Source organism: Falco peregrinus, chromosome 5 (assembly GCF_023634155.1).
Source record: "Falco peregrinus isolate bFalPer1 chromosome 5, bFalPer1.pri, whole genome shotgun sequence".
NCBI classification, from domain to species: domain Eukaryota; kingdom Metazoa; phylum Chordata; class Aves; order Falconiformes; family Falconidae; genus Falco; species Falco peregrinus.
Window position 1 is genome coordinate 114,249,187 of NC_073725.1, and position 13,812 is coordinate 114,262,998.

Genomic DNA, 13,812 nt, shown 5'->3' on the forward strand with positions numbered 1-13,812 from the left:
TAGAAAATCCTGTGCTAGAACCAGGTACACCTGAGTTCTGTGAATGAACTGGGTTTTTTTGCTCTCCAGCACTCATTTACAAAAACCTTTCCGACATCCATAAAACGCTATGGAAGCTTTAGCTCATCCTGCTTCCTCTCCGCGCTTCTACTTCACCTATTTTTTCTGTCTTCAACCTTTCATACGTACAACAGTAACTCTTTTCAAAGCTTCTCAAGGTCAAGAAAGTCCCTAACAAGGCGCCTTAGGGCAGTTATTGATCTTCTTTCAGTCTTTCTGAAACTGTGAAACCTCAGCCGGGAGATGGAAAGTTACTCAGGCCCTTCCCAGGTTGATGAATTTTAATATTCATGGCACCCGACTCATGAGAATATCAAATCCTCTCGCAGTGATAGCCCTGTACGTCTGTCTGTGTCCCTGCTGCAAGGTCACAGTCCCCTCCATCTACTCAAGGATGACTTGAGTGAGCTTCTGAAGGATAAGTCTGTGCCATGAAAGTTTCCTGAGCAGAATACCATCACCCCTTAGAAGCAGATATGCAACACCTACCCAAAAATATTGTCTGCTGGGAAGAGCAATCAAAGCTTAGCAGGGGACCAGAGCTGGCATGAGGACCTATCCATGTTATATGGGCAAAATGGGTTTCCTTAAACTATTTCTTGGCACTTTCTAGGAAACACCATGATCGATACTCACAGATGAAGTTTCACTGTCAAGTAAGGCTGAACTAAATCCACGCTGCTGCCTAACGGAGCAATACCACTCGCCCTCTGCCTTCCCAGCCTGAACCGCGGCAGGAACCAGCAGAGCCTCCCTTCCGCTGGCTGCTGTCGCTGGCCCAGCTCAGCAGGGCCAGAGCAGCCCCCCCTCTCCCCCAGGGCTTGCAGGCACCACCTTGCCCACCCACCCACACCGCTGCCTGCTGCAGGAGCAATGGCTGGTGCTTTGCCACCAATGGCAGCGAGCAGTGCTGCTACAATCCACTGCAAGGCACCAGCTCTTGCAGGTTTGCCTGCAGCACCCTCTAGGAGAATACTGGCCTGTGGGTCTTCTTCACCCTGCCTGGTGGTTGGGAGCGGGCTGCCATGCCCGGGCAGCGGCTGGCACGCAGGGGCAGCGGTGTGGGCAGCCACCCACCCTGCAGCGAGGCGGCAGCTCCAAGAGCCGGCATGGCAGCTGCCTCCACTCTGACAGGCTGTTAAGAAGAGCACTTATGGTGGAGACAGGTATCACATCTGCCCTGGTACCCACCTGACCTCCGGCACCACTGGTGGGCCCACAGCACCAATACTGATGCCCCAAAAGCCAAAGGGCTCCCTGTTTTAAGCCTGACTTTTTGCACTGCCTGCTCCGTGGTGAGCACTCAGGCTTTTCCTCTTGACATACCTGTTGGCCTTCCTGGCAAGACAGCTCAGGAGGACACCTGGGCACTGGTGGCCCAGGCAGCTTGCTAGCCCAGTAGCGCAGCGATACAACAGGCAGCAGCCCCAGGTCCTAGGGCACAGCAAATATGCTTTGGAAAACCAGCCTGCCATCAGGGAAGCATCATTCACTTCAAATACATCTTCATTTAGAAGCGAGGAAGGCAGAAATCCCTTTGCTCGCTCAGCCACTGTCACCCCTCTGAATATATAGCTTGGTTTTATGAACCATTGAAAACAATCTGCAGGCGCGGGCAGTGGCTTTCGGCAAAGCATTAATCAGCAGGGTTCACGTACGGCTAACATTTGTCCGTTCATAACATAACTGCGTCTAAAGGAGGAAAGCAATCTAGAGCTCTGGGGTTTTTTTCTGATTAAAGAAAGGAACAGCAATTCTTAAGATAATTTTCTAAGTGGCCAGAAGCTGAGAGCAGGCTCAGCAAGGCAAAGCCCACCATTTGGAGTAGCCCTAGAACCTCCAAAGACACCACCAGAAGACAAGAGCCTGCAGCAGACAGGGAGGTCCCATCCCGTGCGTTCCATACAACATCCATCAGTGGGGTCCAGGGGGGCTGCAACAGCCACAGAAACAGGGATCACACGCGTGGGACACCTGCGGGTGCTGTGCGTTACCCACCTAAGGGGACTTCACTCCTAATTCAAAGTAGTCCGCTGGGTTACACATCACCACTGACCCCTGGCCCCACCTCAGCCCCAGGTTTGCAGAAGGAGCCGGCGGGGAGCCCGGCATTGCCCAGCCCAGCAGCCAGAGCTGGCTTAATTACAGCGGGTTAAGCGGCACAGAAAACTCCTGAGTCACAGCAAGCTGTTAATTACCAATCCGTAACGGGATTTGAGGGCTCACGCCGGTGAAGCCGACTTCATCTCATGCTGTCATACGCAGTGGTCTCTGTTTGACTTAAGTTTATGTGACTGACCTGAATATTTATACCCCTGGGGCTGGGGGACTTTTTTAAAAATCATGATTTCTACACAAAAATCCAGGAGAAACCCAGCAATTGCTGCACTCTGTGGCCCACATCTCTGGGGCCTGCAGGGAACTCAGGGGCCTAACCCCCTGCCCACCCTTCAGACGGCACCTTGCTCCTCCTGTCCCCAGAGAGGGGGCCCGGCCGAGCCCTGGGGACCCCGCCAAGCTGTCACCGCAGGATGCTCGATCTCAGGGGAAACAGCCTCAAAGGGGTGACTGGCAACAGCTGTTCCCTGCTACGTCAGGGCCACAGAGCATGCCCATCGGTGCCCTTCAGCCCTCTGAGCCCAGCAGAAATACCAGGACCCAGACTCCTATGGACAAATGATGTCTGCAAACTTCAGGTGCCTGTCCCCACTTGTCACCCACCCGCCCCATCGCCACACGCAGGCAGGTGGCTCCTTGGGAGGGGGTTCATATGAAGAGCATGACACGGAGGAAGGGCAGAGCCGGAGGAAGGGCAGGGGGCTCTGCGGGCGGCGAGCTGCTGGTTCCTCCCCCCAGGCACTGCCTGAGCTCTGGAGGCAGGTTTTTGGCAAGGCACCCATACCCTGCTTTTCCCCTGGAAGAAGGTGGCGGGGGTGCCCAGGAGCCGTGCATGGCCCCAGACGCCAGACTGGGGCTGGGATTGCCACCCTGGGACAGCACTGAGCTGGAGGCACTCTCTTAACCCGGCTAATCCTCTTTGACCAGGAGCTACCAGCTAATTACATTCCCAGTGAGACACGGACCTTTGGGAAGGGGGCAGGGAGGCACAGCACACCCGGGGGTCGAACACCGGCTCAAGGCTGCCGGCCCCCACCCGCAGTGAGGCAGGAGCCCGATGCTCCTCCCCACTCACTTTCTTCCTCTTCTATGAAATCCATGTGCTGACACCAAAATAATTTGGGCACCAAACCTTTCCTCAGTCCCCCTTCTCTAACCCATCCTCCAGCTGCTGGCAGCACCCTGTTCTGCACAAAGGCTGATCTCACGGAGGTTTTTTCCATCTAATTAAACTCCCTTTTTCACAGGCATTCCTCCCTGCAGCCAAGCACAGGAGCTGCCACGGGTTCCTTCTGCAAGTAGGGCAGGCTCAGCCCCATCCTTGGTGTCAGCATCTCGAACCCAAGTGGCACAGCATCGTGTCCTGGGGGGCTGTGCTGCTCAGGGCCCAATTTTGCCCAGTGGGAGGTCTTGGAGTGTGATGGAAAGAGAGGTGCAGGGCTTTCCAGAAAGCACGCCATGCGGTGATTCACAAGCTCTTTGCAAGAAATCCATCTGCATGGGCTTGTTTGTACCTGGCTGCAGGTACAAGGCAAGCAGCAGAAGGGGAACATCCCACAAAGGACTCAAGTAAATGCTGCTCCTGCATCCTGTTTGACTTGTGGTATCACATCCAGGATACCGCATGTGATATGCATATAATATATTACATATGCATATATTACATATGCATATAATAAGGAACCTAACAGCATTGACTGGTAAGACCAGATATGGAGATGCAGCAGCACGCCCATGACACCAGAACTGTTATTAAAAAAAAGATGCTTTTTACAGTGCATGGGGAAAACAAGAAAAAACCCACAATTCTAGGATATGGATGCGGTGTGGTAGGTACAGATCAGTAAGAGGACCCTCCTGACAGTAAGGTACCCGTTGGAGGTCACAGCCTAGCACCCAGGGAACAGCAGTGTTCTACAACATAACTTGTCACCACTCCTGTTTCAGGCTGGTTAATTAGGCAAAGGGGCATCCTGCCATGCTTATTTAGTAACACAACATGCATAGTTCATTTGTTCCTTAATACAAAACCCCTGGAGTCAATTGGGGTCAATGAGGGTTACCAGGAGAGCATCATGCAAGCACAAGGCAATCATGCTGCAAGCCAGCTCTTGCCAGATCACTTGCTCCCTTAGCAGACTGCCATAAGCAGGCGTGATTTCTTGTATCCCCAATGAAATGGCCCAGCACTCGGTCTTCCTGCAACAGAAACCTCTTTCCTACCTGCATGCCACCAGGCTGAGGCCGCAGGGACTCTGGGAGAGCCCCAAATCACCAGCTCTTACTTGGGAACAGCTCATGGTGCTGTTCCTAGGAGCCAGCTACTGGAGGAGGTGTGATGAGGTGGGAGGAAGGTCCAGGCACCTGGACTTCTGGTAATTCACATAGCTTACTTAAAGCTGGGTAACATATCACGACAATCAAGCAAAAGCAGTGGAGGTCAAACACTCTTCTGGGCTTCCTCTCTTTGCTGGTCACCCACAGCTTCCATAGCCATGGGCCACTACAGCCCACACACCTCTCCTGGGATGCGGGGCCAAAATGCCATGCTTGTACCTGAACTCTGCAAGTGCCCCAGACTCCCAGTCCTCACCATCATCTTCTGACCATGCCCACCAGTACCGAGGGCCAAAGGAAAGACAGCCTCGCTGGTGGATCTTGTGGGAGCTCTGGGCTTGGAGGCACTGCCCAGCTGCTCACAGGTGAGATGCTCTTGGAGAACCTTCACCTGGACCAGACTACACGAGCACTTGGCCCATGGCAGCGCAAAGGCAATGATGGAAGTGCAAGTCACCCTTTTCTTTTGGTGGCTCAGCACCTATGCAACTCAGCTGGTGAGTCCACAGAAAAAAAGCTCTTTATTTAGTATTTTCTTCTCTTTTGCTAGGTTTGAGTGCACTTGGCTGAATGAAGCACCGGGGAGGAGGCAGCTACTTGGATACCTCCCCAGGCGGCTGCAGAGGGTGGGAGGGGACGACAGGGACCCGGAGCCTCCGACTCCATCTTTAGATCAGGAGTGGGATGAGGATGAAAATACCATGGGTAAATAATAATGCATCTTTTCAGGGAAATCAGAAGTTTCTTTTCTTTTCCCCATTTCATAATGGCGATTGTCAGACAGCAACACCTCCCACACCTGCTCTGCTGAGAGCAGCCCAGAGGTCTGACCAGTTGCACCTCCTGATGTTGACTGTGTGTCCAGCTAACTGGGACCTGTTGTGTCTTGCTGATCACCCATCCACACGACAGAAACACACAGAGACATGCAGCAGGATGTCTCCTTCCAGTGGTGTGCCACAGCCTAAGACTGTCTCACCTCCATCAGTAGGTAATGCATCTCACGGGGTCTCTCTAAGCACGCAGCTCCTCCATACCTCCCTGTCCCCTTCTCAAAAACCTGCTCTGGCCACATGTTCCCTCCAAGATCCACCTCAACCACTTCCAGGGACTATTCCTCAACAGCCACAATGAATTTGGGAGTCGGCGTATGCTAAAGCACTTGGGTTAGCGGGTGTTAGGGTGCTCGTCACCCTCACATTATGTGTGATGCCATCAAGGAGCCGGGGTCCTCAGGGAAGTGGTGCTGCCAGTGTGCCCTTCCCTCCCGTCATACTACTGGGGCCATCCAGCCCCTCAACAAGTACCAGTTTCACTTGGCATGATGCTTCCCATTGAGCTGCGACAGCCTGCACCGACACGAGGAGAGCAGTCTCTCTCAGCACCAGTTCATTAGTGCCTCCCTAGCAGTGCAGATGACCTAGTTAGCTAAAATGCTTGTTCTGTATGAGGATGCAAAGGTTATTTAGGGTTTCTTCCCCCTTCCAAGATGGCTACATGGTTTTGCTAGGAAACTATAACCACATGCAGCCCACTGGCAACACCGTGGTAAAGCCTCAACTGCTTGCAGTGATGATACACCTTTGCAGAAAACGCACTCTTCTAGAACTGCTCTGCTGCAGAACACCATCCTTCCTCCAAAAACCAGTCCATTGAGGCCCATGCCCTCTCCCTCCCTGTGACTCATGCAATTTGAAGCTGGAGGTGAAGACTTTGCCCAGGCTCCAGCGGCACCTACAGAGGATGCTGCCCGCCTCACCCACAGCGCGTGCTCCTCTGCACATACCCAACCCAGGCTCAAAGCTCCTCATTAGTTTCCACACAACTTCCAAGGGCAGCTTACAGTAAAAGGTCCTAATTCATAAAGCAATTAATGGATTAAGCCTTAATACTTCAAAGAGCAAGTCCTGGTATTTGTGTGAATCTCAGGACCTGGGACAAGCTCATGTGAGCTGCAGGCAGAAAGAGGATCAGACCACAGAGTAATTTTCTCAGAAGATCAAGCAAACCTAAAGCCTGACTGCGTTAACAGATCTTGCAATGTTCTCCCTTCCTCAGGAAGTTTTTGTTAAGAACATTCACGGCTTAAGTATTGCATTTCTTCCTCGACTCTTCAAAAAAAAAAAAAAATCCCATAAATCAACCCATCCATTCCAAGCCAGATAAAAAATCTGTGTAAAGGGAAACAAAATCCAAGATACCACAAAGCCCAGGTGGGACCTCGCGGTGGGTCTTCACTCTATGTGAAGGCACGTGGCTATCGCGGTGATGAGCAGCAGCAAGAAACCCTGAGACAGACATATGTGCAAGGGTGAGCTTGCCAAGGGTGTCTAAAGGCATTTGCTCAAGAGCTGAGCAAGACAAGACAGAGTCCAGTCTTCAAAATCTGAAATTTAATCCCAGGTGTCAGCTAGTGACCCTGGAGACAAGCACTGGGGAGAGGTCACCTTTCCATGGTACCTGCAGAGAGCACCACATTACAACCCAACCCCTAATTAATTCTCTATTGAATTTACTAGCGAGTGCCAAAGGGAGCACGTTACAGCCATTTCTCCAGCCTGTGAGGTTTCTGATGCCTGAAAACACATTATTGCCCAAGGGCATGCCAACACGGGGCTTCAGTCTTACTCAGGGGACTAAACACCCGGACACCTTTTCTCACCGAGCCCTCAGGGTAGGAAGGAAGCAGTAGTAGGAGCAGTGAGCAGAGCATTTCTCTTGGAAATGGCATGATGTACAAGGAGGTGGCCATCTGATGGGTTTACAACTCCACATGCACGCTGTGCGCTGCGCCGGGAGAGCGGCTCTCCCCCACCGTGAACATGACCGCAAACAGCAGCAGCTTCAGGAAGAGGCGAAAATTACTGGCTGTAATTGAAACTGCAGGGAGGAGCTAGAGACATAAAATATAATTATCCGCCACAGAACAGAGCCAAGATTAGCAATCCTACTTCTGGTCATTTAAAGCTCCCATTAACTTTTCCATGTGCTGATGATACAGGTTTTGTGTCTGACTGGCTGTGAGGTGTGACACTTCCAGAAGAAAGCCCTGGACCTCCTCTCACAAAGGTCCTGAATCACCTGCAGAAGAGGGGATGAGGGTCTAGACTTTAAAAGAGGCCTTCTCCAAGGGTTTGGAAGATCTCCCCCTCCCTAGCTACCAAGGTTGAAGGGGTAGGAGGATGCTCTAGCTGACCGCCACTCTCCTCTCTGGGCATTGGTGGCTGGAGTTGGCTGAGGTGCCATTTTGGTGCTTGGGAAGATGATCTGGGTGGGCATCGCAACAATTCAGAGACCTCCTTGACTACAGTTTGTGAGACTGGGCCCTCAGGCCACCTCAACCTCTCTTCTCTCCTTGCACTCCATCTCGGTAAGCTGCAAGACACCCAGCCAACCCACATGCAAACAGCATTGTGGACATCTCCACACCCATCCCGTGCTCAGCCCATTCCCCTGCCCTGCACCCAGGCACAACGGAGCTGGGCCCTTGCCATCTGGAGAGGGCAGCAAACTCCAATGGGCCATTGTGTGCCCTCAGCTGATTTAAAATCACCTTGCTGAGGTCCTGCCACTTACCCACCACCACTGTACCATTTTCCTCGCACCCTCACCATCTGAGGATTGCAGGTACTGCAGAATGTCCTTCACCAGCCTCATCCCAAGCCTGGCCAAGGCGTCCATCCACAGCACCAGGAGGAGGATGCTTATGAGTGACTCTAGCACCTGCATGACCTGTTTCTATTCTACTTCCTCACCCTTGGACACCTTTGGGGAGCAGTAGGGACTGCTGGAGGTGCCCCGAACAGCAGCCACCCATCGCTCTGCTCCTTATGTCAAACCAGAACAAGATCACCGAACATATATGAAATCCATGTCTTTGTCAAGAGGTGGAGGACCATGGCCTCCAGCCCTGGGGCTTCCACCAGGAGGGAGTTGGCTTCAGCATCTTCCTAAAGGCTTTTTGAAACCTTTGAAGAAAAAAAGCACCATCTTTTCTCCATCTCAAGCGAGGAGAGAGCACTGACCGTTGGATTGGAAGGCGCCCACCCCTGCCAGCCCCCTTACCTCCACCAGGTGAGGCGTGGGGTTGAAGCCACACATGTTGCAGACCTGCTGCCGGCAGGTCGTGCAGGTGTTGTAGTTGGGGGGCTCGCCGGAGCCCACGTTGATCTCCGCCTTGCAGAGGGGGCACGAGACCCTTGCTTTCGGCACTTCCTTTGGCTTGACACCCTGCTCTGGCTTGCCTGGCTTCACGGCCGGTGTGGCACCAGCCCGGCCCTGTGCCCCTGGGGCTTTGGGACCAGCTTCTTTGCTGGCATCACTGAAGACAATTTTTGGAGGCACTTTGCCAGGAGATGGCTGGCTCGGAGGGGGGGCCTCTGGCTGGACAGACATGAGGGTGCTCGCCTGGGTCAGGAGGGACGCCCCGAAGCCAAAGAGCTTCCCTGTGAGCCCCTCCTGGGGCTGCTCTTGTGCTCCAGCCCCAGGGGCCGGGGCAGCAGGCTTCGCCCCCACATCTCCTGTCATCTTTCTCTGCTCGGAGGAGGAAGGCTTGGCTTGCTGATGCTGCGGGGAAGACCTGGCTGCCTCCTGAGGTTTTGGCTGTCCTTGGGCATGTGGTTCCCTCTGCGGCGGCGTGGGGTGAGTTTTGGGTGGCTCGGTCGGCAGGGCACGGGTGGCTGGTGGGGACTTATCCGCACCTGGCGGCAGCGGGTGCTTGGCTGGGGAGTGGGATGGGGACGGCGAAGGAGAGTGCAGCTGCTGCTGGCTCTTGGAGCGGGGAGCGGTGGTCATGTCCATCCCCAGCGCCCGCTGCATCTGGCAGTTCAAGCACAACCATTCCTTCACCTGTGAGACAAGGAGAGGACACAGGCAGTGAGCGGCAGGCAGCCCCAGCACACCCTTAGATCCTCCTAACCCCCCCGCTATGTAGCTCTAGGAACCAGCCATCAACCCCTGAAAAACACTGCGGTACCACATCCTTCACGAAAAGTATCTTGCAGTCAGGGCGAACAGACCCCATCTATCACAGGTGCCCACGGCACAACACACCAGTGCGAAAGCGAGCTTTAATTAGCGTTGGTTTGCTTCCAAGGCTTCTGCTAGCCACGAGGCTCTGCCTGCAGGCAGCATATTTCATGCCTCTCCCACAGGGAGAGGGGCCTTTGAGGGCTCCCGGCCCCACCACGTCCTTCGGACCCATTTTTTTCCCTCCCACTTGGTGACCAGAGCGGGCACAGAAGACAGCCAGGGTCCCTCAGAGAGGAGCAGAGGGCTGGCAGGAGGGCCAGCGCAGCTCTGCAGAGGGATGCTGCTATAATGCATAACTGCAACGGTCCCCAGCGCCGGCACACTGCCTGCTGCTGCCAGGTACCTCCTGCAGGAAAAGCTGCTGTGACATGCCCGACACTTCCCCAGGGCCAGCAGGGATGGCTTTTCGGGAATCCCACCCAAAAAACCGGCACTGCAGCCCGTCAGGGGCAGCAGGGAGCAGGTTCTCCTCGCAGGATGCATCTGCGCTGCTGGGCAGGCAAAGTGCTGACTGGGGAGTAAATGGTTAATTTTCACTCTCACCACGATGAACTTTTGGATGCAAATGAAAAATATAATGCTCCCTGGCTAAGTGGCAATAAATGAAAGATTCCCTCCTCGAGAGACATTCCCTGTGACACGCTAATGTCTGAATTAAGTTAATTAAAGAGGCCGTATGAAAGCTGCGAGCCTTTCCATACGAGGAATCCACAGGATGCTCAGCGGCTGTGCAAATATTAATGTATAGCACAGTCAGCAGGACAACCGAGTCTGCCTGCAAAAAATTTCTCTGAGACAAGCAGCCAAGGTAGCAGGAAGGACCAGAGCATTCCGAAAAACTGGAGCAGCATCCCAGACAAGCAGACCCAGAGCCTGGCACGGGCTACTGTGCGCGCAGCACTCGACAGCTCCCAGCCTCAGCACTCTCCTGGGGGTCCATGTCCCACTGGCCAGCACCCACCACATGAGATGTGGGTTTTCCTGCCTTTCATTTCAGGAGCCATCTCCTCATCCCAGTGTTACGGATCACCTCTAAGGCTCAGCTTAATCCCCACTGCAGAGACATTACCTGCCCCAGCCCCTCACCCAGCCCCGCGTCTCCAGCTCTGTGGGGCTGCTTGGTCCTGTGGTTGGAGGCGCAGGTGCTGCACAACTGATTCATAACTTGGCCACAGGGTATTTATTTCCCCATACACTCCAAGTACAGGCACGTTTTAACCTTTTCCAGCTGACAGGAGCTGCCTGCAGAGATGCAGTTGGGTGTTTCAGCAGGTCCTGCGGCGGGGCAGGATGGCGAGTCCCAGGAGGGGAGGCAGGTGTGCCCTGAACCCCTCCTTCCAGGTCCCCACCCCAGGAGGGCTCTCATAAAGCCCAGCCTTCAAATAACAAACTTCTTAAAATCGAAGAAATGCAGATCAACTAAGAAAGATGGATTAGAATTCAAGGGACCTGCATGACCAAACCTCCACCTCTTTCATTCTCTGCCCAGCAGCTGGCTGCTCAGGGGGTCGGAGAGAGCTCTGCATTGCCTCTTAGTCTCCAGCAAAGCTCTTCCCATCATCTTGCAAGCCTGGCTGCACGTCAGCTCTGTGCTCTTCTCAGCTTTCACCATGCTTGCCGAGCTCCCACGCCACTATCTCCACCAGCCCCTGCTCAAGTATTTCACTCCGAGCCAAGCAAAAAACAGCCTCAGCTTCTTCCCCAGCAATTCTGCACTGCATCGCTGTTTCTCCAAGCCGTTCCAAACAAGCCACATTATATTTAGCTCCTGAAAATATTGCTTTAGCTTTTATAGTTTCTCATGGTCTTGCTGTATCTCAGAAGAGAGACATTCTGACATACAGAATTCCTTGTGTTATTTTTGTTTTCTCACCCGCTGGAATTTCTTCCCACTATTCTATTTCAGGAGACCGTCTCTCAAAATCCCATCAGCTTTGCCCACCATCCCCATCAGCTCCAATTAAGGGAGAACCAATCCTTTCTATTCAGGTTCTCTCTCCCCGCAAAGTTCCCGGTATCCGAGAAATGCAGATCTTCCCTCTCCGCATAATCCCCTTACCCGCACTGTAAGACCCTCTGGTGAGGTGGAAGCTGAGGGCACAGGAGAGCCCCACCGGTGGGGCAAAGGACGTGCCCCACACTCCTGGTTCCGTATAGTCTGTATTTACTGTAGCCTGGCACAAGATTTAACTTATTTTCTGGAATAGGAAAAATATTTTGCCACTCTCCTGCATAAACCTCCAAACAACCAAAATATTGAGGGAACTCAATTGACTGTCCTCGACTGTCTGCCAGCCTTAAGGAGACACAAGCGCTGCTGGTGAATACGGAACAGCTCACAGCTCCGGCTCTGCTGGTTCACCCCCCTCCCCGTGCCACGCATGGTGGCTGCTTTGCCCCAGGTCCCACCGCCGTGCAAGTTGCATACAGCTCACGGGCAAGCTCACCGGGATCTTCCTGAGCTCAGGAACACTGTGATCATTGCAGTTTTCTCACCTTCCGCAATAAACCTGCCTTATGCACCCGAGGGAAAAAAGCCAGTGGGCTTTCAGATGGGATAGGAACCATCAAATTGCTCTCGGTGACTTGATGAGCAACTGCTGAGGAACATCTATCCTGAGGAGCAGAAGAAAGCTGCAGGGAATACAACAGGGCGGAGTGCTCCCAGAGCAAGCATTTGAAATGTAAATTTGATTGGGATTATCATAAATTGCCTGACCAGCCTCTACTGATGAAACCGATGACACAGTGTGTGGATTACACAGATCAAAGACACTTTAAAGGATCCTGGAGGGAAGACAGTAAAGAGGACGGGCCAAGACATCTTGCCAAAGATCCTTCCCCCAACAAAGAGGAAGAAGATGGAAAAGCCTGGGCATAAATCTTTACTAATCCAAGTCCTGGAAGTTTTGGTCTGGTGGAGAACTGGGCAAATAAAACAACAGATCTAGATGAAACTGGACTATTTGGTTGCCCTGCAGTGCCGTCCTTCAAATGCGCCTCTCGTGCCTGCAGACTCATCATGTTGGGCAAGATGCTCAGAGAACAGTAGAGAAATAGGAGGCACAAATATGAAAATAATAATTTATCCTACTCCTTCATTACTGCTAACAGTCTGGGTAACTAGCAGGATGAACCGTCTGTTGGTGAGAAAAACCCAACATTACTGAAAACTCTACTTCCAGCTCACCTTGTGGGACCGCTGAGGTCACTGTTACACCCCACAATAAGGGAGGTAAAACTGCTCTGCTGCACAGTCTGAGCCTGGCTGCTCGGAGCACGCCGACACCCTACACCCCAGGAAACCTGACTGTGGAAATACTAAAAAATACAAAGAAAAGGGGGATGTGGATGACAGCTCTGACACCAGGCTGATGTCTCCATGAAGAGCAAATGAGGCCGGGTAAAAGTGGAGGTGGCTGCTGTGCAAGATGGAGGCACCACTGGAAACGTAACACCAGCGAGTATCGGAGCTCAGCTCACCAACATCAGCCGAGAAGCTGTGAAGTGCTTAAGCCGTATGAAAACAAAGGAGCCTCAGGAAGAAGTCTCTTGCGGAGCAGTAGGAACGACTGGTAGAGGGCATTAGGGACAAAGGCCACCCTAGAAAGGACAGGGGTCCATCACAGGGTGGAGATGGTAAAGCTGTTAATGAGACAGATATGACAGACGCACTGTAATTACCATCCTCGAACATTTGGGAAGAAGCAGGATAACACTCATCACAAGGATGAAGTGTTTCCAACTTATTAGCAATTGAGAAGAACATTCAACAACATCTACCAGAACCAGAAGATATTTAAATCTGGCAGATCTGAATAGTTTTGCATCCAAGAGATCTAAGAGAGCTAAGAAAACTGCTGCGTGCTGATGTTCATTTTTAAGAGGAAATTTTAGAAGACTGCAAGAGTCTTCTGTTTGAATATCCAAGAGGGTGAAGGTATGGCCCGAAGGGGACAGCAAGCCAGACAGGCAGCGCTGGATTCACGTAGTGGAGCACCGCAGGTCACGCATATATGCCAGTCAACATGGTTTTAGGAAAAAAAGGTCATGGGAAGCAAACCTGATTTTATTCTCTGCACATTTGATATTAGTGATGCACAGAAGCAATATTCTTGATGTCCAAACGGTGTTTTGACCTAGTAACGCATAACCTGCTAACAAAAAAGGCACTATGAAATATGAATAGTGAATATGCTACATGGATTTCGGACCAGCTACCTGGCTGATGTGGGAGACAAGGATTCACCACTGCCTAGGTACCTC

The 13,812-nt window shown here is 52.6% G+C and overlaps 1 protein-coding gene across 4 annotated transcripts in view; it reads right to left on the bottom strand.

Moving 5' to 3' along the window:
- The window catches only part of BSN (bassoon presynaptic cytomatrix protein), a 96,520-nt gene that overhangs the window by 38,151 nt on the left and 44,557 nt on the right, over positions 1 to 13,812 (bottom strand). For all 4 annotated transcript variants that reach the window (XM_055806586.1, XM_055806585.1, XM_055806584.1 and 1 more), the window contains one exon: positions 8,581 to 9,363. In XM_055806586.1, coding sequence (XP_055662561.1) covers positions 8,581 to 9,363 — 783 coding nt within the window. The remainder of the gene's footprint in view (positions 1 to 8,580; positions 9,364 to 13,812) is intronic.